Source organism: Musca autumnalis, unplaced genomic scaffold, assembly GCF_047663935.1.
Source record: "Musca autumnalis isolate F117 unplaced genomic scaffold, ASM4766393v1 scaffold_4, whole genome shotgun sequence".
Lineage (NCBI taxonomy): Eukaryota > Metazoa > Arthropoda > Insecta > Diptera > Muscidae > Musca > Musca autumnalis.
The window spans coordinates 88037220-88060591 of record NW_027411977.1 but is presented as its reverse complement, the minus strand read 5'-3'; the positions used below and the strand labels follow the sequence as shown (position 1 = coordinate 88060591).

At 35.8% G+C, this 23372-nt stretch overlaps 1 protein-coding gene across 20 annotated transcripts in view; it reads left to right on the top strand.

The window, feature by feature from the left end:
• The first annotated feature begins 13785 nt into the window (after positions 1-13785).
• Positions 13786-23372, top strand: part of Lasp (LIM and SH3 domain protein Lasp) — a 333829-nt gene continuing 324242 nt past the window's right edge. For 6 of the 20 annotated variants that reach the window (XM_073985192.1, XM_073985183.1, XM_073985180.1 and 3 more), the window contains exons 1-2: positions 13787-13988; positions 14530-15213. In XM_073985192.1, coding sequence (XP_073841293.1) covers positions 15145-15213 — 69 coding nt within the window. In that variant the 5' untranslated portion in view covers positions 13787-13988; positions 14530-15144. Of the gene's footprint in view, positions 14301-14393; positions 15214-23372 lie in introns of all 20 variants that reach the window. The other 14 variants (XM_073985190.1, XM_073985185.1, XM_073985179.1 and 11 more) reach the window with 9 other exon arrangements.

Here is a 23372-nt window from a genome sequence, read left to right as displayed (position 1 = left end):
TTTCCTACCCATACTCAGCCTTTGGTAGGCCTTTCCATTCACCGTTGTAGTCTCGCCTGTGGCCGTCCGCAACTTGACTCCATTTAACGGCAATATCTTCCCTTTTACCAAATCCGGTCTAATAATGGACTTTGTTGCACCGGTGTCCAATGTCAAGGTACGCAATACACCATTGACGAAGCCTTTAACCGTTAAGTTGTGATTCTTCTGTTGGACTATGGCTATAGAGATTGTGGGACCATCGTTCTCTTCAACTCCCGGCGGCGCCTCGTGATTGGCAGAACAGGTTTTATCTGATTCACCTGATGCCTCTCTTTCCAGATTCTTGGCCACCGGTTGTTCGTCGCTTTTTGAAGGCGGTGAGGGGGATCTGGGCCTTGCTTGCCGCAATCTGCATTCTCGGGCCATGTGTCCAGTTTTCCGACAGTTATAACAAGTCTTTTTCGTTCTAGCAGCCCCTCGTTTCACACGCATTAGTGCATCTTTCAGCAGGTCGACAACGGTCCGGGAATTGTTATCCTCAACTTCCAGCCTCCGCACGTTGTAAGCTTTAGGTTTCACCAGCATCTTCGCGGTTTCTTGGGCCAGGGCAAATGACACGGTTTCCGCAAATGTTCCTATCGGTGCCGCATACGTCGCAAATTTTACTTCTGGATCACGAATACCACTAGCAAATGTCTCAATCTTTATGCGGTCCACCAATGGATGTGTCTCTCCTGGATATGCCAAGTGCGCCAACCGCTCTATATCAGCCGCAAAATCTTGTAAGGTCTCATTTGGCTTCTGGACTCTTCCCCTAAGTTCCATTCGGTAGATCTCTTGCTTGTGTTCACTACCGTATTTACGTTCAAGAGCAGCCATTATATCTCCATAGTTGTTCCTAGAAGCGGCGGGAATACTCTGTAATACGTCAGCAGCATCACCCTTCAATGCCATAAGGAGTGATACCGCCTTGTCGTTGTCGTTCCAAGAGTCTCTAGCAGCCACTGTATCGAACTGTAATTTGAACACATTGAAAGAGGTAGAGCCGTCGAACACTGGAGGCTTAATTTTTAACGCGTTATGGATAGCTCTCACTGGGCCACCTTTGATTTCCAGTTCCGACATTTTCTTTTCTATGCCCAGAATCTTCTCATCTTGAGCCAGAAATTTCTCGTCAACAGACAAAATCTGTTTATCCAACTCTTTAATTTGTACCTCCACGTTTTCTACTCTTTTTTCACTCACCATCGTGATGTTCTCGAGTTTCTCGTTAATTGTTCTAGAATTTACCTCTAATTTCTCTTCCATGCCCTTAGCGATTTTTCTAGAGTTCTCTTCTAACTTTTCCTCTAATTTGTCGTCGAATTTGGCAAATTTTTCCTCCAATTTTCTGGAATATTCTTCACTCTTTCTGGAATTTTCTTTCATTTTAGCATCTAATTTCTCCATCATTTTACTGGAATTTTCTTCAACCATTCTACAATTTTCCGCTTTCATTTCCATCACAAGTCTGGAAGTTTCTTCATTCTTTCTAGACATCTCTTATAACATCTTACTGTTGTCAGATTTCATTTCCAGCATCATCATAGCCAGCATTGATTTCAAATCGTCACCCCTGGCATCTACCGATGAAACTTCCTCAACAGTGGATTCGCCCTTTGCCGGTAACTCGACTTCTTCCTTACCGTCGAACTCATATTCATCGATGTTCATTCCACGGCGCTCGAACTCTTCCAACAAGCGTTTTTGTAGTTCGGCCTTGTTGCCAGTAGAACACAACTCCAACTTACTTAGCTCCTTCTTCAAGTCTTCCACTCGTAGATCCTTAAACTTCATTGTAGGATGATCGTAATCTCACTGCTGACACCAATTGTTACGGAATTAGATTTAACTAATCTCCGTGTAGACGTTGTTTTATTCCCCAGTACGATTTGTACCAAATAAAACAGGGTTCGTTTTAGATTACGTTTCTACAATGCTTTATTTACTTTATTACACTTATTCGGAATCGACTTTAATTACTTAGCACACAGCTTGTCTCTAGTTAGCACGCAGCACTTCTTTAAGTCGATGGTCAGACTAGCACGATTTCAACATGGCGACGTCAAGTTTATAGGCGAGGGGTATGAAGTAGTGAAACCCGTGTACATGGTTTTCTGTGTTTGTTGTGTTGCCTCTTCTTGTTGTTCGTTGCAAGATTTTTTCTTCCATTTTCTTTCATTTTTATTTTCTCAAGCAAACGTTAAGAACAAAGCAAGCATAAAAAGATTTAATAAAAACATTAAATTAATGAAATAGTGAAAATTTAACTATGTATTAATATTAATTTAATTATAAATGTTAATTATTTTGTGCTGTTTTTAGTTTATTTATGTTTGTTTTGTTTTTATTGGTATGAGAAACACAACAAACGCGAATGGTAAAATAAAGAGGACACGAAAAAATCTGAAATTTCACGTTAACGTGTGTGGACACTAACGAAACTTGAAAAGAAATTTTAACGAAATTGGTTTCAAGAAACCTTGCTAGTCTGACCATCGACTAACCGATCTGTTCAGTTCAACGCTTAAAACACAACTCAACTCGTCATTGTCAGTTCCCCTGTATTTATATCCCAAAGTCTCCCTGTTCGAGAGTCCTCTAGAAAATGTCTGGCAACTCCTCGAATATGTACAACGAACACACGGACGCACATTCGCACTAAGTCCCAATTTACATTAGGCGAGTTTACTTGCGGCAATTGTCATTTTGTAGGAGAGAGAGGTGAGGCATATGGTAACCCTTTGCCTCTCAGCACCCTCTCTCACCTACAAACTGACAATTGCCGCAAGTAAACTCGCCTAATGTAAATTGGGACTAAGCGAACAACCAGACTCACATACATGGGGGATGATCAATGACGTAATTACAACAACAAATAAATGCAAGAAAAGAAGTAATAAACTAAACGATAATTACATGATTTTGGCAAAACAAACAAAAGAACATTAACAAAAGGTAATAGGCCTGTTCGATAACTTCGCAAGTAAAAAGTATTTGCGAGTTCTTGCAACTACTTGCAAGTTCTGTCAGTTCTCTTATACTGAACAAGTTTGTTATCGAACAGCATTTTGTAAAAGTTGGTACAAATTTGTACAAACTTTTGGGTTATCGTACAGACCTAATGTAACGACTAGAATGATGAAGAGAGTTCTACATGGTAGTTGTTGTTGCTTAAATAAAATAACTGCGTAATAAAACGTTGCGTTACAATTCAAATTTTTAAATTAAGGGAAATTAAACTAAATTAACTTAAACCTATCAGTTACATTCGTAACAATACGGAATAAGACAATTGCAGAGTATGGTTGAACTTCTATTATGGAACCTCAGTCGTGTTTTTTGGTTATGACGAAGCAGATTTCTTCAAAATATCCCTAGTAGGCCCCTCTTGCTAAGGAAGAATTATCAGAACAGCAGTTTCGTCTCAAGTGTTGCTGTGGTTGGCATCACGAAACCAGTCCTATGTGGTTGTTGTTTTTAGCTACACAAAACGTCGAGCGATGGATTAAACAGAACATAAACCCACGATTTCGTAAATCTGAACTTACTATAAGGCACGTTGAAACTCTCCTTTCGTTACACCTGTAGGATGAAAATAATGAACCCATTTTGCATCTATGGACTTCAGCCAACAATTTTTGGGGATAATGTCCAAACACACTGATTTTATTTAAAACATATGTACATACATAGAACAAAATATATTTTATATATCGAATTGAGATGTTTCATTTGTTTATGCCGTATAAGGGAGTCAGAAATAGAGATGTTTGCTTTTCCTGGCAACATCGGCTGCATTTCCTATTACAGCAGGTATGTACATAGTTTTCTGCCGTACTGCATCACCATCGGCTTTTTTGATTTGTTTCTAGCAGTGATTATTCATTAATATTGATAAATATCATTCTGAATAGTGGATTTCATATTTTCTTCGCATATAATATGTTTGGATTTGGTTCATTGAAAATTGTGATTTAATGTGCCCCATCTGAAATTAACCATGAATTATTAGTAATTCTGGATATATAGATGCAGTGATACTTACCTCTGTCAACATTTTTAAGAAAAGTAACACGCGGAATTATTATTGATGTTAGTTTAAATAGTTTTTAATTCATTTATTAAATTTACATATATTTGTATTTATTTAAAACGATATTTATGAGACTTCAAAGCACATTGACATTTTATATTTTTGTTTACAATTTTCAAAAATGAAGTTGACACTAGTATTACGTACAACAACAAATTTCTATGTGGTTGTTCTATCGATTGTTGTACAACAACACTTGCTTTTACCTGTAATAATTGTACCATGATTTTTGTTGTAATTTCCCCAACAACATAAAAGCCCTGTTCCTTTACGTTCAAGAATCTTCAAGTTTTACAACTTTTTACTCGAAAAGCGTTCCTTTACTTCAGACACAATACAATTCATATGGGAGCAGTTTTCAACTTTTACTACTTTTGCCGGTTTTACCATTTTCAGAAGTAAAGGAACAGACCAAAAGAAAGTTTTGACATAACATATTCAAAATTTTACGATGCCACTACCTGGGTAATTGTGCCATGTACGCAGGCCTTCAGGCAAGGCTGCTTAATCACAATTTACATAACTAGGCGTTTACACAAGACAGACTGTCTGCAAATACAACTCTGATTTACTAACACATACATACATTTGTCGTTTGTCTCCCAGCTGTCCATCATTTTTTCAGAGACAGTATGCTTAACATATTTTTGACGTTTTTGTAAAAAAGAAATGAAACGATAATTGAAATGTGTTGAAAACATGGTATAAGTAAAGAGGTAGATTTAAATGAAAAAAATCTATAGAACACTTGTTTTTCTTGAATTCCTAAAACTTCAAAATAAAAGCAACAAGTGGGTTTGTTTACAATGCATTTTTTGAGCATTTTATAAAAAACGCAAAAAATGAATGAAGAGTTAAGTTTTCTCCACATAATCGAGTTGTGAATATGATAAACTGATTGTTTCAATACAAATCTCACCAATTTCTTCCATACAAATGGTCTAAAAACAATTTTAAAAATCATTGAATTCGATTGTTTTTAAAATTGTTTGGCATATTATTCAAACACCACACACACATACACAGTTTGTTTATATTGTTTTGAAGTTTTAGGCATACTCGAATGAAAAAATTTAAATTGACATAAAGCTTTGGCTAACCTTTCTTATTAAACCATGTGTTGAAAATAAAAGAATATGAACAAAAACCAAAATATGTGAACGGAAAACAAAAAGAAATCGACGATTTTCATTAATAATTTTACAATTGTTTTTGCAGTTGTCTGGACGCCTACGTCACACAGGCAAGTTTTGGGTTTTTGACAATCAATACATGTACTCAACTGTCCTGTCATGTGTAAACGCAGGGTAAGGCAAGTTTACTTGCGGCAAGTGCTGCCTGTTGTCCCAATTTACATTAGGCGAGTTTACTTGCGGCAATTGTCAGTTTGTAGGTGAGAGAGGGTGCTGAGAGGCAAAGGGTTACCATATACCTCACCTCTCTCTCCTACAAAATGACAATTGCCGCAAGTAAACTCGCCCAATGTAAATTGGGACGTTGGAGAGACACGTAAGTCCCGGGCCACACTAGAGTAATTTCACTGAAATTTTAACATGAAATTATGCGTCTCTAGATCGAGTTCCATAGTCCCGGTCCACACTAGCGTGAATTTCATTAAAAAATTTCATGAAATTATGTGTTCTTAAATCGAATTCCCCACTACAGCAATTTTATGATTTAATACCCCGTTTATATATAACCGGATTTAACAAACCGACTGGGTTTTAAATGTCAATTCCATTGCTTATATTTCAAACAAATCCTTATAAAGAAGGTTAACCCTGCAAAAAGCTCTAATATAAACAGCATATTACTCTACTATGGACGTCGATCTAGAGACGCATAATTTCATATCAAAATTTCACTGAAATTACTGTAGTGTGGCCCGGGACATAGTAGAGTAAAATCATGAAATTGCTGTAATGGGGAAATCGACCTAAGAACACCTAATTTTATGGATTTTTTTAATGAAATTTACTCAAGTGTGGACCGGGACTAAGGGGAGTGGAAATGGAAAAAAATGCTCGTACCGGCAATTTTCAGGCAATTCCTTTCATATTTTTCGTATTTGACATTATTTTCATTGTTTTGAAAACAAAACTTGTCGGAACAGAATTGCCTTTTTATAAACGCATGAGGCGAGAACAAATTGCCACAAGTAAACTAGCCTAATGGCCCCGGCACATACGGTACGTTGTGCGTTGCGTCACGCGTTTGAAACAACAACCACATGAAAAAAATTTAAGTGATGCCAAGTTTGTTCTTGAAGTTTTCATGTGGTTGTTGTAACGCGACGCACAACGTACCGTATGTGCCGGGGCCATAATGTAAATCGGGACTAAAGGCCTGCGTACATAAGCTGCTTTGCCTGATTGCCTTGCTTTGCTGCTTCAATAAAAAATAAAAGAACAAAGAAGGCCGACCCAATTTCCAATTGATGGCAACCCAGTTCAAAATTTCGTCTTTATTCTATTATTTTTATTACGTCAGAAATGAAGCAGGAAAGCAAGGCAATCAGGCAGAGCGGCTTATGTACGCAGGCCTTAAAGGCCTGCGTACATAAGCTGTTCTGCCTGAAGGCCTGCGTACATAAGCTGCTCTGCCTGAATGCCTTGCTTTGCTGCTTCAATAAAAAATAAAAGAACAAAGAAGGCCGACCCAATTTCCAACTGATGGCAACCCAGTTCGAAATTTCGTCTTTATTCTATTATTTTTATTACGTCAGAAATGAAGCAGATAAGTAAGGCAATCAGGCAAAGCAGCTTATGTAGCGAGGCCTTAATTGCCTTGCTTTCCTGCTTCATTTTTGACATAATAAAAATAAAAGAATAAAGAAGGCCGAGGAAATTTCGAACTGCGTTGCCCTTTTCTTTTTTTATTATTTTATCAGAAGCAAGCAAGGTAAGCAGGCAAGGCAGCTTATGTACGCAGGCCTTAAGAGTGCCGTCAGACCATCTGTTTTTCATATGTTATGTATCTGTTTTTCAGATCTGTAATACCCCGGTTACACTTAACCTGATTAATCCAGTGGGTTTGGATTTCAAATGTCAATTCCATAGCGCAAACGTCAAATAAATCCTCTCGAAGTGGGTTAACCCGGCTAAAAACTCTAGTGTAACCGTACTATAAGTTCTACTCATCGTGTGATACATAAAGAAATTTTGATGAATCAAAATCAGATGACAACACATATGTACATTTTTTCGATTAGGGCGCGCTCCATGATGAAATAATAAGGTGGCGTAAAATGACCAGATGATTGGTTTCAATCTGTCAAATCTTTTGTTATTGTGAATTAATTGTATGAAAACGTAAACAAACGTTTTGACATATTGAAGAATTTTTGGCAAAAACAGAGTTGTATTTGTGCTACTTACGTGACCTGTTAAATAGATCTTGGGCGCGCTCTATTCTCTATTCTGAAAACGTAAAGGGAACAGCTGTTTTGTTTGTTTGCAAAAGCTGTTGTTTACATTTTTAGGTTATGTCATACCAGAAAACATAACGTCGGTGTCATGCTTAAGTGTTCCATATGCCATTTTTGACATTTTGAGATAAAGGTACCTTACAAGGTTTTGAACCATGCTCTTTCAGATCTTTTGGTCGGTTTTTCTCTATCTCTTATAGTTTCTGAGATATTCAGATGCCAGTATGTTCCATATCCGCTTTGTGACGAAAAAAATCTTGTCGTTTTGTTCCATATCCATAAAGCCTGGCGTAGAGAACAAAACAACTTTCAACTTTTTAGTTCCATATCCATGTCGTTTGGCGTATGGAACAAAAAGAGACAAAAACGAATTGTTCCGCAACAAAAATAATGGCGTTTGGAACAATAAATTGCCCATTTTTGCCAAGTTACGGAAAAGTGTGGCGTATGGAACAAATTGTTTTAAAGGACTTGGTTTAAAAACTGAAGAATAATACTTTCTAAATCCAAATATTGTTGAATATTGTATTGTTATATGAAAACGAGAATGTATGAATCGTTTAAACAAAAAATCCATAGTTTAAAGACAAAGTCCACAAAAATATACGCAAAAACGTCCATTCGACTTTAAGCTAACCGACTACAAAAATGGTATTATAAGAAAATCGCGTTTAAATGTTTTATGTTACCTTAGAAATGCAAAATATATATCCGTTTTGTCCGATCGAAATTTTTACCACAAAAAAATAGTGATAAGTGGGGGAACCCCCTTAAATAAATGTTTTAATAAACCTGTAATAATGGTCCTTATTGTATTTATATGAGAAAAATAAATGTTTCATTTAAAGTCCTGATTTTAAAACTCCACAGTAGCACTTCATATAAGGGAGGTGGAACACGATTGATAAAAAGTGTTTTGGTTGAAATGCGACAAAACGTGTTCCATGTGACACAAACTGCCAAAAACATGAAAAAAGATTCCATGGAACAATTCAGCAGCTTGTTGCAATTATAAAAATTTGCCATAACTTCTAGACTATCACAGATATCTGACTAAAATAAACTACTGAAATATTCTATGTGTTTAGTTAAGTAGAGCTGAGCTCTTAAAGTATTGGATTATTGCACCATTTTTATCCTGTATGACCTTAAACATTAACTTGAGTTTTTCTCGAATCAGGCAAACGGCGTATGGAACACATAAGCATGACACCGACGATAAGCATAACATACAAGCTACATAGCATACGTAAAAAGCAGATGATCTGATGGTACCTTTATGTACCCAGACCTTAAAGGTAGAAACACAATGAAATACGCCGCTTTTTCACGCTCATTTTCATGTAAAAGACTAAAGGCCAAGTACTACCTAATTCAAATGAATTAGGCAGCATTTGAATTAGGTAGTACTTGGCCTTTAATCTTTTACATGAAACTGAGCGTGAAAAAAGCGGCGTATTTCATTCTGTTCACACCTTTAGTGTCGCAGCACTACATATTTATCTATGAATTCACCAAGGAATTTTACAAGAGAGCACGCTGCTAGGATGTGAAGCCGAAAACTCATCCAGCGTTTCAGTAAAGTTGGGTGTATTTCTGATATACCCCGTTTGCACTTAACCAGATTAACCCAGTGGGGTTGGGTTTCAAATGTCAATTCCATAGCGTAAATGTCAAATAAATCCTCATAAAAAAGGTTAACCCCATGGTATAAGTAAAGAGGTAGATTTAAATGAAAAAAATCTATATAACCCTTGTTTTTCTTGAATTCCTAAAACTTCAAAATAAAAGCAACAATTGGGTTTGTTTACAATGGATTTTTTGAGCATTTTATAAAAAACGCGAAAAATGAATGAAGAGTTAAGTTTTCTCCACATAATCGAGTTGTGAATATGATAAACTGATTGTTTCAATGCAAATCTCACCAATTTCTTCCATACAAATGGTCTAAAAACAATTTTAAAAAACATTGAATTCGATTGTTTTTAAAATTGTTTGGCATATTATTCAAACACCACACACACATACACAGTTTGTTTATATTGTTTTGAAGTTTTAGGCATACCCGAATGAAAAAATTTAAATTGACATAAAGCTTTGGCTAACCTTTCTTATTAAACCATGGTTAACCCGGAAAAATCTCTAGTGCAAACGCCGATAAAAAATATTAAAAGGGCAAGGATAACATAGCTCGAGTTTTAAAATAAAAGAATAAAGAAAAGGCCAACAGAGTTCGAAATTGGGGCTTAAATGTCGTTTAGCGACATCTCTGAATACCACGATATATAATTTTCCGAGGGGAAGTCTATACCTCTTGAGATATGGGTCTTGATATTTGCGAAATTTCGTGCTTTAACACCATTAGGTTGTTTATGGACACCTCTTGTTGCACATACCGGGGAAACAGTAGAGTTCACTTAACCATTTTTAATTTGTTTATCGTTTGAACTTTTTTATTAACAGCAAAATCTAAATTTTAAACAAGAATTTTTTGATTTTTCAAAATAGTCTGGCTTAATCCCATTGTTGTTGTTTTAATATTTTAAAACAACTAATTTATTAGTGGAAAAGATTTGGCATTGTTCGCCAAGGGGTAAGGCAGGGAATACTATAGTTTCGATCCACGCCACTGGATCTCATCAGTTCCCTTGTTTCTTGTTTGTGGATATTCTCCACCGAAGTTATTTTTCAATAACTTCTTCAACAAGAAACTTTTTATACCCAAACATCAATCGTCAGCTCGAAGTATAAAGGTAAGCAAAGAAAAAAGTTCAATGAGAAGTTTTTCCTTGGCAACCTCATACAACTCCGACGAAAGTCCATATTTATAATAGGCAATTTCCCTTGCGGCAATTGTCAGTTTGTAGGTGAGAGAGGGTGTTGAGAGGCAAAGGGTTACCATATGCCTCACCTCTCTCTCCATCAAACTGACAATTGCCGCAAGGAAAATTGCCTAATGTAAATATGGACAAAGTGTCTGCGAAAACAATTCAAACCTCTTCCACTTGTATGTGTCGTCGAATTTTGACGAATGCACACACCAAAGTTTGGTTGGTCTGCTTTACAGCAAAGATCCAGTGGCGTGGATCGAAACTATAGTATTCCCTGCCTTACCCCTTGGCGAACAATGCCAAATCTTTTCCACTAATAAATTAGTTGTTTTAAAATATTAAAACAACAACAATGGGATTAAGCCAGACTATTTTGAAAAAACAAAATTGCAAACGCTATCCCAATAAAAAACGCCACAATGCTTCAAGAATTTTTTGTTTTGTTTTTGCTTCAATTTCAAAAGTCAAAAGAATATTTTACATTTATTTGTACACGCACACACATGTACATTCTGTGTCAAATTCAGTTTGACAATGAATGTACTTCAAATTCAAAATTAAAAAAAAATTGAAATCAGTTGTTAGCATGAAACTACCTTTCTTGTTGTATCACGGTTACAAAGCAAATTAAAAAAATAAAGGCCTGGGTACATAAGCTACCTCGCTTGCTTGCCTTGCTTGCTTCTGATAAAAGAATAAAAAAGAAAAGGGCAACCCAATTCGAAATTGGCTTGGCCTTCTTTATTCTTTTATTTTTATTATGTCAGCATTGAAGCAGGAAAGCAAGGAAATCAGGCGAGAATCTTATGTACCCAGGCCTTTAATTGCCAAATTCATTGCATGTCTTTGGGCGAAACATATAGCTCTGCGTGTTGCGTGTGCGTTCAAAAATACAAAAACAAAATACATGTATGTATTTCAAATTGAAAACAACAACAAATAGATGTATTTTGTTTTTGTATTTTAGAACGCACACGCAACACGCAGAGCTATAGGTTTCGCCCTTTGAAATAAACCGCATGTTTAAGGAGCAAAAGTTAATTATTATTAAGTTTACATTTACGAAATCCACTCGATTTCAACTGTCAGTTCCAAATGAAATCCAATCGATTTCAGTTGAGTTTTTTATAATGTATACGCAAAGAATTTAACAGTTGAAATCCACTCGATTTTGTAAATGTAAACATACTATAAGTTTAATCATACTTTTAGTAAATAATCTAATAGTACGTTTATATATAAGCGGATTTAACAAACCCACTGGGTTTTAAATGTCAATTCCTTTACGTATACGTCAAGTAAATCCTCATTAAGAAGTTTAACCCGGCAAAAGGCCATAATATAAACATGGCCTTAACGTCCAATTATAAGATGTGTCTGGTTACCCTAAAATTTGTAACAATTTGTACCAATTGTTGCTGGAAGTCGTCTGTTAACACAAAAAACCAGCAAAAGAGAGCAATTCGAGAGAGACATTTTGACAGTTCTTTCACTGAGAGCTTGCAAATTCTTGCTGGACAAATTTCTTCTAGCAAGCACTTGCAAGCTCTTCTTCTTCCTGAAAACAATCAATTAGCTGTTTTTAGTTTTTTGTTGATTTATGTTTGTGAACATTAAAAACAATTTTATTGTGGAAATAACATAGTTGGCCTGTTCCCGTACTTTATAAAGTGGTAAAAGTCGTAATAGTTGCCAAAGTCGTAAACGATTTTCATATAAATTTTTTGTACGGGAACGCAAAATGTGTAAAAGTGGTAAAAATTGTAAAAACTTTTTAGTTCTGGAACAGAGCTAGTGTAAAGTGGAAAAATACTTTTTTGTTTCATTTTCTTTTCTATCATGGTATAAGTAAAGAGGTAGATTTAAATGAAAAAAATCTATAGAACCCTTGTTTTTCTTGAATTCCTAAAACTTCAAAATAAAAGCAACAAGTGAGTTTGTTTACAATGCATTTTTTTTTAGCATTTTATAAAAAACGAGAAAAATGAATGAAGAGTTATGTTTTCTCCACATAATCGAATTGTGAATATGATCAACTGATTGTTTCAATGCAAATCTCACCAATCTCTTCCATACAAATGATCTAAAAACAATTTTAAAAATCATTGAATTCGATTGTTTTTAAAATTGTTTGGCATATTATTCAAACACCACACACACATACACAGTTTGTTTTGAAGTTTTAGGCATACTCGAATGAAAAAATTTAAATTGACATAAAGCTTTGGCTAACCTTTATTATTAAACCATGTTTTCTATTTTTAATAAAATACAAAGTGTTTGCTTCCTTTGTTGGCGGACAAATTGTTCTGTTTTGGCAAGTCAGCTGATTGCTTGCTGGTTTTTGCTGGGAAGGTGTCTGTTTACTTTTTAAAATTTTCTAGCAAAAGAGAATAAAAACCCCTTACTCTCTGAGAAAGTTCTGAAAAAGTAACTTCACTTTTTATATGTAAAAAGTGCCATATAGTGTAAAAACATTTCTTTAGCTAGGCTCCAGAATATTCTTGTTGGAAAAGTGTTCCAAAAATAGCAAAAGTTCTTCCCAAAATTATGACAGTGAAAAAATGTCATTTACTTATTTTCTACTTGACAAGTTTGGCTAATCTGACATCGTGATTGCTGGTGTCCGATTTGCAGATAAATGGCAGCAGAATTTTTACAAAAATTTGGACTTTTGGAACAAATTTAAATTAATATCAATATTTGATAAATTGTTCATTCGTAAGTTTTGCTAAAAAATCAACAATTTTATTTTGCCACGCGAATACATATTTTTTTTCCTTGTTTTCAATTTTAAGATATAGTGTTACAGCAGAAGTTTTTTGTTGGAACAATTCAGCGATACATCTACCATTATGATTGCATAATGTCAAGAACAGTACAAAATGTCAACACTGCTTTTGACAGATTAGGCCATAAAAAGAAAAAAATCGCAATCAGCTGTTAGCTGTGGCCTACCTTTACTTTATTCTACCATGTGCCAGACTATGTATCTAAATTTTCATGTACGTGTAAATGATTTTATAGGCAAGTGTTGTGAAGGGGGTGAAACTCTGTACACAAGGTTCTGTAATCTGAAATTATTCTTTGTGTTTAAATTCGTAACTCTTAAACCAATGCAAAGCAATGAAAATATCTAAATTTTCATATGATTTCATATATGTGTGTAGACGTCAATGAAAATTTGGAAGAAAATGGCAAAACGTTTTTAATGAAAATTTTCATAGTCTGGCATAAGACTTTCTGTTACACAGAAACAGCCGATACGAAAAAGCGTATTTTATAAATCTGCTGTACGCTTTACGTTCCAATTAAATAAATTTCCCAAAATTTAAATTCTAAAAACGAACGCCGTTAACTCCCTTGACGTTGGCGTCACTGTAGTCTTTTACTCTCCCACTTCCAATTCTCATTTTATTTTGAAATTTACTTGCGAGAAGTTGTCGTCGTTTGTCGCCGTCGAGTTAACGCCACAAAACCCCCCATCATAGCCAAACAGAAGAAGCATTGATATATTTGAATTTAATTGCGATTAAGCGAAATAAAAATAACAAACGCAATAATTAAATAAATATTGGAAATACGAAGATAATTCCAAGTGTTTTTGCAACAGGTTGGTGGAGTGTTTACAGTGGGAATTTAAAGTAGCTTCCCCAAAAAAGTATTTCAAAGTACAAGAAAAGTTTGTCTTTGGTGTTTGTAAGAAAAGTGATCGTTGTCATTGTATCTCTCCAGTAAAATAGTGGAAACAAAAGAAATCCAAGAAAGAAAATAAAAGCAACAAAGTAACAAATCTCCAGCACCTATTCCAACTTTAAGAACAGTAGATAGAGTTTTTTAGGGGGGATCCAGTCAACTTCATTTAAGTTTGAGTGTGTTTGTGATATTGTGTACCACCATTCTACTAATATTTAATAAAACAAAGGCCAGTGGAAAATGTTGTAAAATTTTCTTTTTTTTCAATTAGTTACCATTGCTTATAGTTTCAAATCAAAAAAAAAAAATAAATTTCCTTTAGTTTTTTTCAGTTGAATAATACATTTTCTTAAAAAAAAATACAAAATTCTTAGTCACAGAATAAAATTTCCTTTTGTAATTTTTTTGTAAAATTATTTCATCTCCCAATTTAACTTCTCTCTCCCTTTTCGATGAAGTTGTCGTCTGCGAGTTGTGTGTGCGCGAGTGAATAAAGAAGAAAAGTTAACAGCAACAACACCAACAACAAAAATATCAAAACAAAAACCAGTCTAGTGGAAGATCAACAACAACAACAACTAGTACTACAACACAACATCACAATTCGGCAACAAGATCTGTAAGCCAACAACAACAACAAGTATAATCATAACAAATAGAAGCAACACAGTCAGCCAAGTCAGGCTTTTAATAAAAATAATATCAACATCAACAACAACAAAAGAAGTGTCTCACAGAGACAAAAAATAACAAGTACCCCAAGTGTATTTCATTTGCAAAATAATTGTGTGTGTTTGTGCCTACAATTGAAGTTACTCTCATTACAATTTGTTGTTTACAACAATTACTAAGTACTGAGAGCTGCCTAATAAGATTCTCATTAGAATACAAAGCCGACCCTTTTCTTAACTCGATCCAGCATTTTTATATTATTGTGAAATTCAATTAGACCGCAGTGTCTTAAAGGCCAAAATATACCGAAAGAAAAAAGATAAACAAACAAAAATAAAACAAGTTCATCAGCAGTTCAAAGCAAATCGATTGACAGTAACGAACAAAGAAATTGTGCAAAAATGAATAAAACCTGTGCTCGCTGTCAAAAGGTGGTCTATCCCATCGAGGAGTTGAAGTGTTTGGATAAGGTATGTAAAATGTTCTTTCTTATTGTTATTATTTTGTGGACAAATGTGGGGAGTATTTATACAAAATAAAGTTTATTGTGTACTTGTCATTTCGTTACCCATTTTTGGTGTTTGTTTATATGGCAAATGTGTACATGTTTTTGTTGTCATTCATGTACGCCTAAATATTGGTGGTCTACTCTAATCAATCGTCAATTATATTATCAATTGTGGCACAGTGTTTTGAGACAAACAAGTCGGTAAAGGAAATTTAAGCTCAAGTTCCAGTGTTTTGGGACAAAACAAAAATACGTGCACTGAGTTTCTTTTTAAAATGATGCCAACCAAATGAAGTGATAATACTAACGTTGGCTTATCTTTCCTTTACCGACCCACATCAGAAAATTATGAGAAAATTACCACAGATAGTGCTTTTTATCCCGATTCCAACCATGTACTGGTTTTGTTTGCGGAAATGTATACTTCCCGAGATATAGGCCTCCAAAGTTGCAGAAAAGCCCAAGTCTAAAATTTTAGCAAACCACCGCAGAAAATTATTAAAAAATTACTACAAATAGTGATGTTTATACTGATTTCAAAGATGTATTATTTTGTTGAAGGGTATGTATACTTCCCGAGATATAGGCCTCCAAAAATATTAAATTTAAAAGAAAATTTTGTTCCCGTTCCAGAGATTTGCACCTGTCCATAGCAGAAAGTTTTAAATCCCGGTCGAAGGCCAGCTATTTAGAAAAAAATACCTATCTAATTTGCCAAAATTTTAGACTAGGGTCATTGTGGAACTTTGGAGCCCCATCATTGGAATCGGGATAAAAAACACTATCTGTGGTAATTTTTTTCATAATTTTCTGCGATGTCTTGCCAAAGATATAGGTTAGGGCCTTTGTGGATCTTTGGAGGCCCATAACTCGGGAAGTATACATTTCCGCAACAAAAGCAATACATGGTTGGAATCGGGATAAAGAGCACTATCTGTAGTATTTTTTTCATAATTTTCTGCAGTGGGTCGGTAAAGGAAAGAAGTTCCCTAACGTTAATAAATTCTCCTGGTAGAATAATGAATGTAACTTTGTGCAATATTTTTACATATTTTTGTTTTGCAGAAATGTGGGAGAAAGAAAAAGGAACAACTCTAGTTTAGTAAAAACTCTCCGATTTTTTGAAATTTTTTTCAGAGGTAGATATTGTTGCGGTGATCACGGGAATGTATAATTTTATTGGGGGACGGACGCGGTTACGCGGCTACTGGACTCGAAAGTCCGGTTTATACCCGGCTCTACTGAGCCGTTTGCTACAAAATGGGTATCGTTGGAAAGCATATGGAAGTACCTATCCAAAAATGATCATAGAATGTTATTTCCAGGTATTCAGGTGATATAGCCCAAAACTCAATTTATGCACTCGGGTTTTTCCATTAAACCCTCAGTTAAAAATCAACCCATTATGGCCGCCTGCCTTATGTACTTCCACTTCCTGCTAAAGTTTGCATCTGTAGACCTTTTCTGAAAGAAATGGTGCTAATATAGACCCTTTCTGAGAGAAAGACTGCTTTTATAGACCCTTTCTGAACTACCTATCCAAAAATGATCATAGAATGTTATTTCCAGGTATTCAGGTGATATAGCCCAAAACTCAATTTATGCACCCGGGTTTTTCCATTAAACCCTCAACAAGTTAAAAATCAACCCATTATGGCCGCCTGCCTTATGTACTTCCACATCCTGCTAAAGTTTGCATCTGTAGACCTTTTCTGAAAGAAATGGTGCTAATACAGACCCTTTCTGAGAGAAAGACTGCTTTTATAGACCCTTTCTGAAAGAAAGGGTGCTTGCCAGATTATAGCTCGCACTAACATTTCCAAAATGGTGCTATATGTTGTAATACCTTCTCTGGATCCGGAGATATAGCCCTTAGAATCTAGAGATCGTAAAATCTAACAAAACTGAACACTTTAGAGGGGGTGTCGCATAAAAAATCCGACATCGATTTTTATACCCTCAGCATTTATGCTAACGAGGGTATATACACTTTCATACGGGCAAAATGTGCCTCATCGAAATAATGGTTTTAGACCCCAAGTATGTTTGGACGAAATGTGTTTCAGACAATTTGGAGTCGATTGAGCAATGTCCGTCCGTCTGTCTGTCTGGCTGGCTGGAGCGCACGATAACTCTCGAACGGCTAAACCGATTCGGTTAAAATTTTGGCTTTCGTAATATTTTACCCAAACTTAGTTTAAGTTCGAAGATGGGCTATATCAGTCCACTCCTTCCGGTACCTCCCCCCACAAAAGTTCGAAAATGTTCAGAAAATTTGTGCGCACGATAACTCTTGAAGGGAGTAACCGATTTGGTCCATATTTTGCCCATCGTGAAACGTATACCAGACTTAAATAAGGTTCCAATATGGACTTAATCGGTCCACTCCTTCGGGTACCTCCCACACTAAATTTCGGAAAAGTTCAGTTTAGGGCCATCTCTCGAATCGCTTTGATTTTTGTTTCAGCAACTGGTATTCTCTGCCCTCCATACGCCGGTACAAGTTTCAGCAGGGGCAAGTCCATACTTCCTGAGAAAATAGCCTGAAAGTTGCAAAAAACCCCTATGACACCGTGTGAGGTGGTTGGAGCGCAAGATAACTCTCGAACGGATCTGCCCATTCGCACAGTGGATCCACTTGTATGGAGAAAGTGGCCAAAAATATTTCCCGTGTAAATATCAAGCTAATGCGCTGGTTACAGCTTTGTGCAGCTGCGAATAGTGTTTTAAGAAACCACGAGCGTAACATTCTCCCCCCTTTCCCCTCTGGAGGGGGTATACGGTAAGAATTGTTTTATGCTGTTAATACAAAATGACATTAACAAAGGCCCCGATTATCTTATGATGCAAAAATAGGCTTGGGGAAACAAAACAATCTCTAAAACAACATAAAATCCAACAAATTTAACGGATTAAAAAAATCAAAATTTTTGTCTGAAAAATGGTAAAGTTTTTAATATAGACCTTATAGCGTTCTTCCTGGAAGGCACGTACCGCCAGTTTATGACACATGTGGAAGAAGATTTCTTCATCTTGCCACTGATGCCAATTATGTTAATGTACGTGGTCAGATAACAGAGTTATACGCTAATATATCCATAGAAACCCTTATCTTGGGCAGCTTTAGTCAGCGACCCACCATATATAGTCTGGCACTAGATGGCAGCTGATTTTAATACTGAATAATCGTAAACTCATGACCTACTTTGGAAAATTATTCCCGAGGTGGGCACTGGTGGGCATCATGACTAAAACCTTAGGTCAAATTTGAGTATATGATCTCGAATTGGCATTACAAAATACACTAAGAAAATGTGCAGCTAACTAGAATTCCACAACACACTAAAACACTACTTTTTAATGAAAACTAAGCTATTACCTCCTCCTTCAAAATCCACAATAATATTTGGCAATTCGTATTAGTTTCGCTATATTTTGAATATATTTAGTTGCATTTAAAATATAAGTTATACTCACAACAAAAAATATTAGTCAAATGGTCCGACTTTTGAAGCTATTCTTAAGAAGACCGCGTTCGAATGAAACAAAAACTAATATATTTTTAAAAAGGTCCATGTCATAGCTGTCAGTGTTGCCAGATGTTGTACCAAAATTTTGACATTCATTTTTTTATTTTTGGCCAATGGGTGGATCCACTGTGATTCGGTCCAAAATTTAGCTTTAGTAATATTTTGTCCAAACTTAGTATAAGTTTGAAGATAAGGCCACATCGGTCCACTCCTTCAGGTACCCCCCCACAAAAGTTCAAAAATGTTCGGAAAAATTGTTCGTACGGTAACTATTGAAGGGAGTGGCCGAACTGGTCCATACTTCACACATCCTAATATATCTACCAGATATAAATCAGGTTCAAATATGGACTTTATTTGTCCACTCCATCCGGTACGTCCCACACAAAAATTCGGATAAGTTCACTTTAATACCTGATATTGAATCACCTTGATTTTTGTTGAAGCAACTTGCATTCGCTGCCTCAATTACGATGGTAAAAGTTTTTTTAAGGGCAAGTCCATACTTCTTGAGCAAACTTCCCTGAAGTTGTAAAAAACCCCTATGGTACCATATGTAGTGGCTGGAGATCCATTCTTTTTAGTATCTCCTCCGCATACCTTTTGATCTTTAATCCTAATCAACATTTTTGTCAGTTCAAAATTTTTAAAACTCCCTAAATACATGCGGTTTTTGGGAAAAAAAATTGTTTCAATATACACTGTGCAACATTTTTAAGGTGATCTTGTGCAAACTATTCGAACTGAGTATTTTTTGAAAGTACAGACCCAAACGACAAGAAACCCTAGTTGGGTTTTGTTGTGTCAGATCCAGATCGTATTTTATGGCCCCATCTAAAAAAGGTTACATTTTGAGTTTTTAAAGAAATTTGGGGCTATATCTCTGAAATCAATGCGAATCTTCTTATGATCTCTGAAGCAAATTTGTAGATAAGGACAAGAATAAAATATATGGGGAAATAATGAACTCGAAAAACTACATTTATTGCCTCAAATTTCAAAATATATGCAAAAATTACACATTTTTTATATATTTCGCACCGTATCTCCAAAACCCTTAATTTTTTCTGAATATTTTCTTTTGGAGAAATATTACCTGAATTTGTAATACACAACTCTTCAGAACATGTTATTGTTGTAAAATGTGTCTATGTCGTTTTCAGTACATTTTTCAGCGACGATTTAATAAAAATGTCAATAAAGTAATGAAATCCGAAATGCGAGAATAAACTGTTGGTGTGAAGTGTGTTTGAAATACGTGTTGTAAAAGATAAGATGCAAAATACCGCTGAAACAACATGAAGTAAGCATTTTATAGTTTCGGGATGTTCTAAAGAATTGCTGAGAACTTTGGTTGGAAGATTTTTGCAAAAGGTTACTTGGTTCAACTCCCAATAGTTTTGCCGATACTGACCAGAATTTCAGCAATTATGTAAAATTTTCTATATTTTGTAGATTTTGATGCCCTAGATGGTGTTTTTCTTATGTGGTTCTTTTCAAAAGATAAGTTCTACTAGTTTAGGGCTACGATACTGCTAAAGACAGCAAGGCCAAATTCCTATTAGTTTCTGAGATAAAGGCCTGATAAATGCAAAAAAGTGTAGATTTAGCCCGGTTTAGATGAGGCAATAAAATCCGAACTGGATCTGACAGGACAAACCCCTAATGGGGTTTTTGTAGTCTTAATATGTACTTTCAAAACATGCATACTAAAAGTTGTTTGCATTTTCAGTGTTGCATAGTGATACACAGGCTGAGGGTACATCTCTGTCGGCAAAGCCGACTGATACTTTTTTACTTGTTTAAAACCACTTTAATAACCACACATCTGTTTCAGAAAATTTGGAGTCAATCTAGCAGTGTTCGACCGTTTGTTTAACTGGTTAACACCATAACTCTAGAGGGGAGTAACCGCTTGGGACCAAACTTTGTACAACGGCTACCCCCAGCACATTGCTATTGAAAGCGGTTCAAGGACATAGAGAAGACTTTCCTAAAGTCGTTTTTGAATCGTTGGATAATCAACTATACGTTTCTATGCCAGAGTTGTTTGTGGACAGACGGACATAATAGAGATCGTAATGTATGCTGATAATCGTAAAATCTTGGAGTAGGATCCTCTCGTTGATCACATATGTGGTAGGTTAAATATCTACATAACAGACTTAGTGTACTGCTCCACTGCCTATTCGGCTGTCCTGATTCCGATTAGTAACTTCCCCAATATATTGGATGTAACTTTCGATAACATCTTTAAGTCGTCCGAGCAAGCCGCACTTTTTCCGATAATATCAAAAGTACTTGGTTTGCTCACAGTGGTAAGCTATGCGGCGCCAGTGATTAAAGTGTATGGGGAAGAATATTCAAACATGCCAGAATATAAGGACTACAAGAGAATGCTTTCTCATGAGTGGAGGAAGATTTTACCAGTGCACCACCGCAACAAGATGTACTATCTGCTTCAGTGTTATCGCCATGAGCACAAGACAGGCTTCTCAGGAGAGATCTTCATGATGTAGAGAAAGAGGCCCAAAGGTTCAAACCATAATCTTTAGATCAACTTGTCAGTTAGGCAGGTTTGGTTAGCAATCGAACTGATGAAGTTTCACAGCCACTTCAAAAGTATAGTGCGAATGAGAATGCAAAAAAGAAAGAATTAAGATTCGGATGATGCAGTCGTCTTAATTCACATTGGGTCTGAATTGACAACGCGTAACCCAACACATGCCGGTTTAAATCAAACAAGACGACAATCGTAGCCCTAGCCTTGTCCAAGGCATTTGACACAATCCAACATGCATATTCGGCGGAATTTTGAACTCCAAATAGCCTAGTACGGTTAAGAAGTTGGCAGGCTCATGTAGAATTCAGAGAAAAGAAGCCCAAGTGGCTGAAGGTGTAATATCACATTGACGTCTCAAATGTTTCTTCCCCTCCAGACGGGGTAAAACTGGTGATTTACACATATGACTGCACCATCATTTCCACCGGAGTATGCATCGATGAACTGGAGGATAAAATCTATAACTACCTCGCCACATTACATACTTGATATGTGTGGACGCCAGCCGTACGTGGAGTTCAGGAACAAGAAGTACAAGCCTCAAGGTGTTTAACCTCTACCCCTCCTCCATTCCGCCCTTGCAGACGGCATTGACGATCTTGGCGTCAGGTACCTTACGCCACTTAGTTTATAACCAGAGTGTCACATTCGACGGCATATTCATGTCGTCCTCGTATGCAACAGCTAGTATTTGCGACAAACTGAGATGTAGGAACAAGGTCATCAAGTCCTTAAACGTGGGGTGCAGATATAGAAAGCCTGTTGCCATATAACGCGATAGGTAGAAACATATTCAAACCTGTCAGAAGGGATACGAGGTGACATCTCTTATATCAAAAGGACTGATCTCTTAAATATATTAATATACCCTAAGGAATGAGCCCTACTTTTGAACATACAATTAGTTTTGACAAAATATTTCGATATCCAAAGTTTGGACCAAGTTGGTTGCTCCCTTTAGAAACACCATCTTCGAATTTCATATAATATTCGAAGAAAAATTACGATATGCAAAGTGTGGACCAGCGCAGTATTCGGTTCTAGAGTTGTCGGGCGCACTAGCCAATAAACTTGCTGGTCATAGGGGTTATTTACAGTTTTCGTGTCATTTTCTCGAGAAGTATGAACTTGCCACTGAAATAACTTGTACCATCGTAATAGGGGCCTTGAGTGCAAAATGTTGTAAGATAAATTAAAACGATTCGAGAGGAGGTCCTAATCTGAACTTTTCCTAAGTATTGACATATATAGTCCATATTCAAACCTGATCTATATCTCCTAGAAATATTACTATTTTGAAAAGCAAAATGCAAGTCATCATCCCAAATATAAAACACCAACTCTCCTAATTGTGAGACCGGGCACCGTCAAATGTGTGGTTTATTGCTGTTAATAGCAATACCAAGAAATTAGTTATGTGTTTTTCGTTGAGACTCAATGAACGCATAGCAGTGGGGAAGATTTGGTTTTGTTTGCAAGTGAAGTTGCTCGAGGTAGGTGGTGCCAAAGATATTCTCGATCAGAGTGTTTCTTTGGACACTTATCTATAGACATCGGATTTTTGCAGGTTTTTTATTTCTCAACCGATTGAACTCAAATTTTGGATCTAGGCGTTTTGAGGGTCAATTTTTCGATATTTGGGTCATATCAAAAATATGCAAAATATATGCAAAATATGCAAAAATATGCCAAAAAATATGCAAAAATGCAAAATATGCAAAAAATATGCAAAATAGGCAAAAAATATGCAAAATATGCAAAAAATATGCAGAATATGCAAAAAATATGCAAACAGTTTTTGGTCGAAAATCGTCAAAAAAGTCGTAAAATTTACAATTAAAGTTGAAAAAAATCATCAAAAAAAACTTTAAAGTGTCCTAAATTAAGACTGTTGGCCATTTAACGTCGATTTTTTAACAGATTATTGTGTTATTGATACCTTTTACGACGGTGTGGTGTAGGGTATATGGTATTGTAATACTATTTTTATTGTTAAACTATGCAAAAATATAAAATCTGATAAAATAT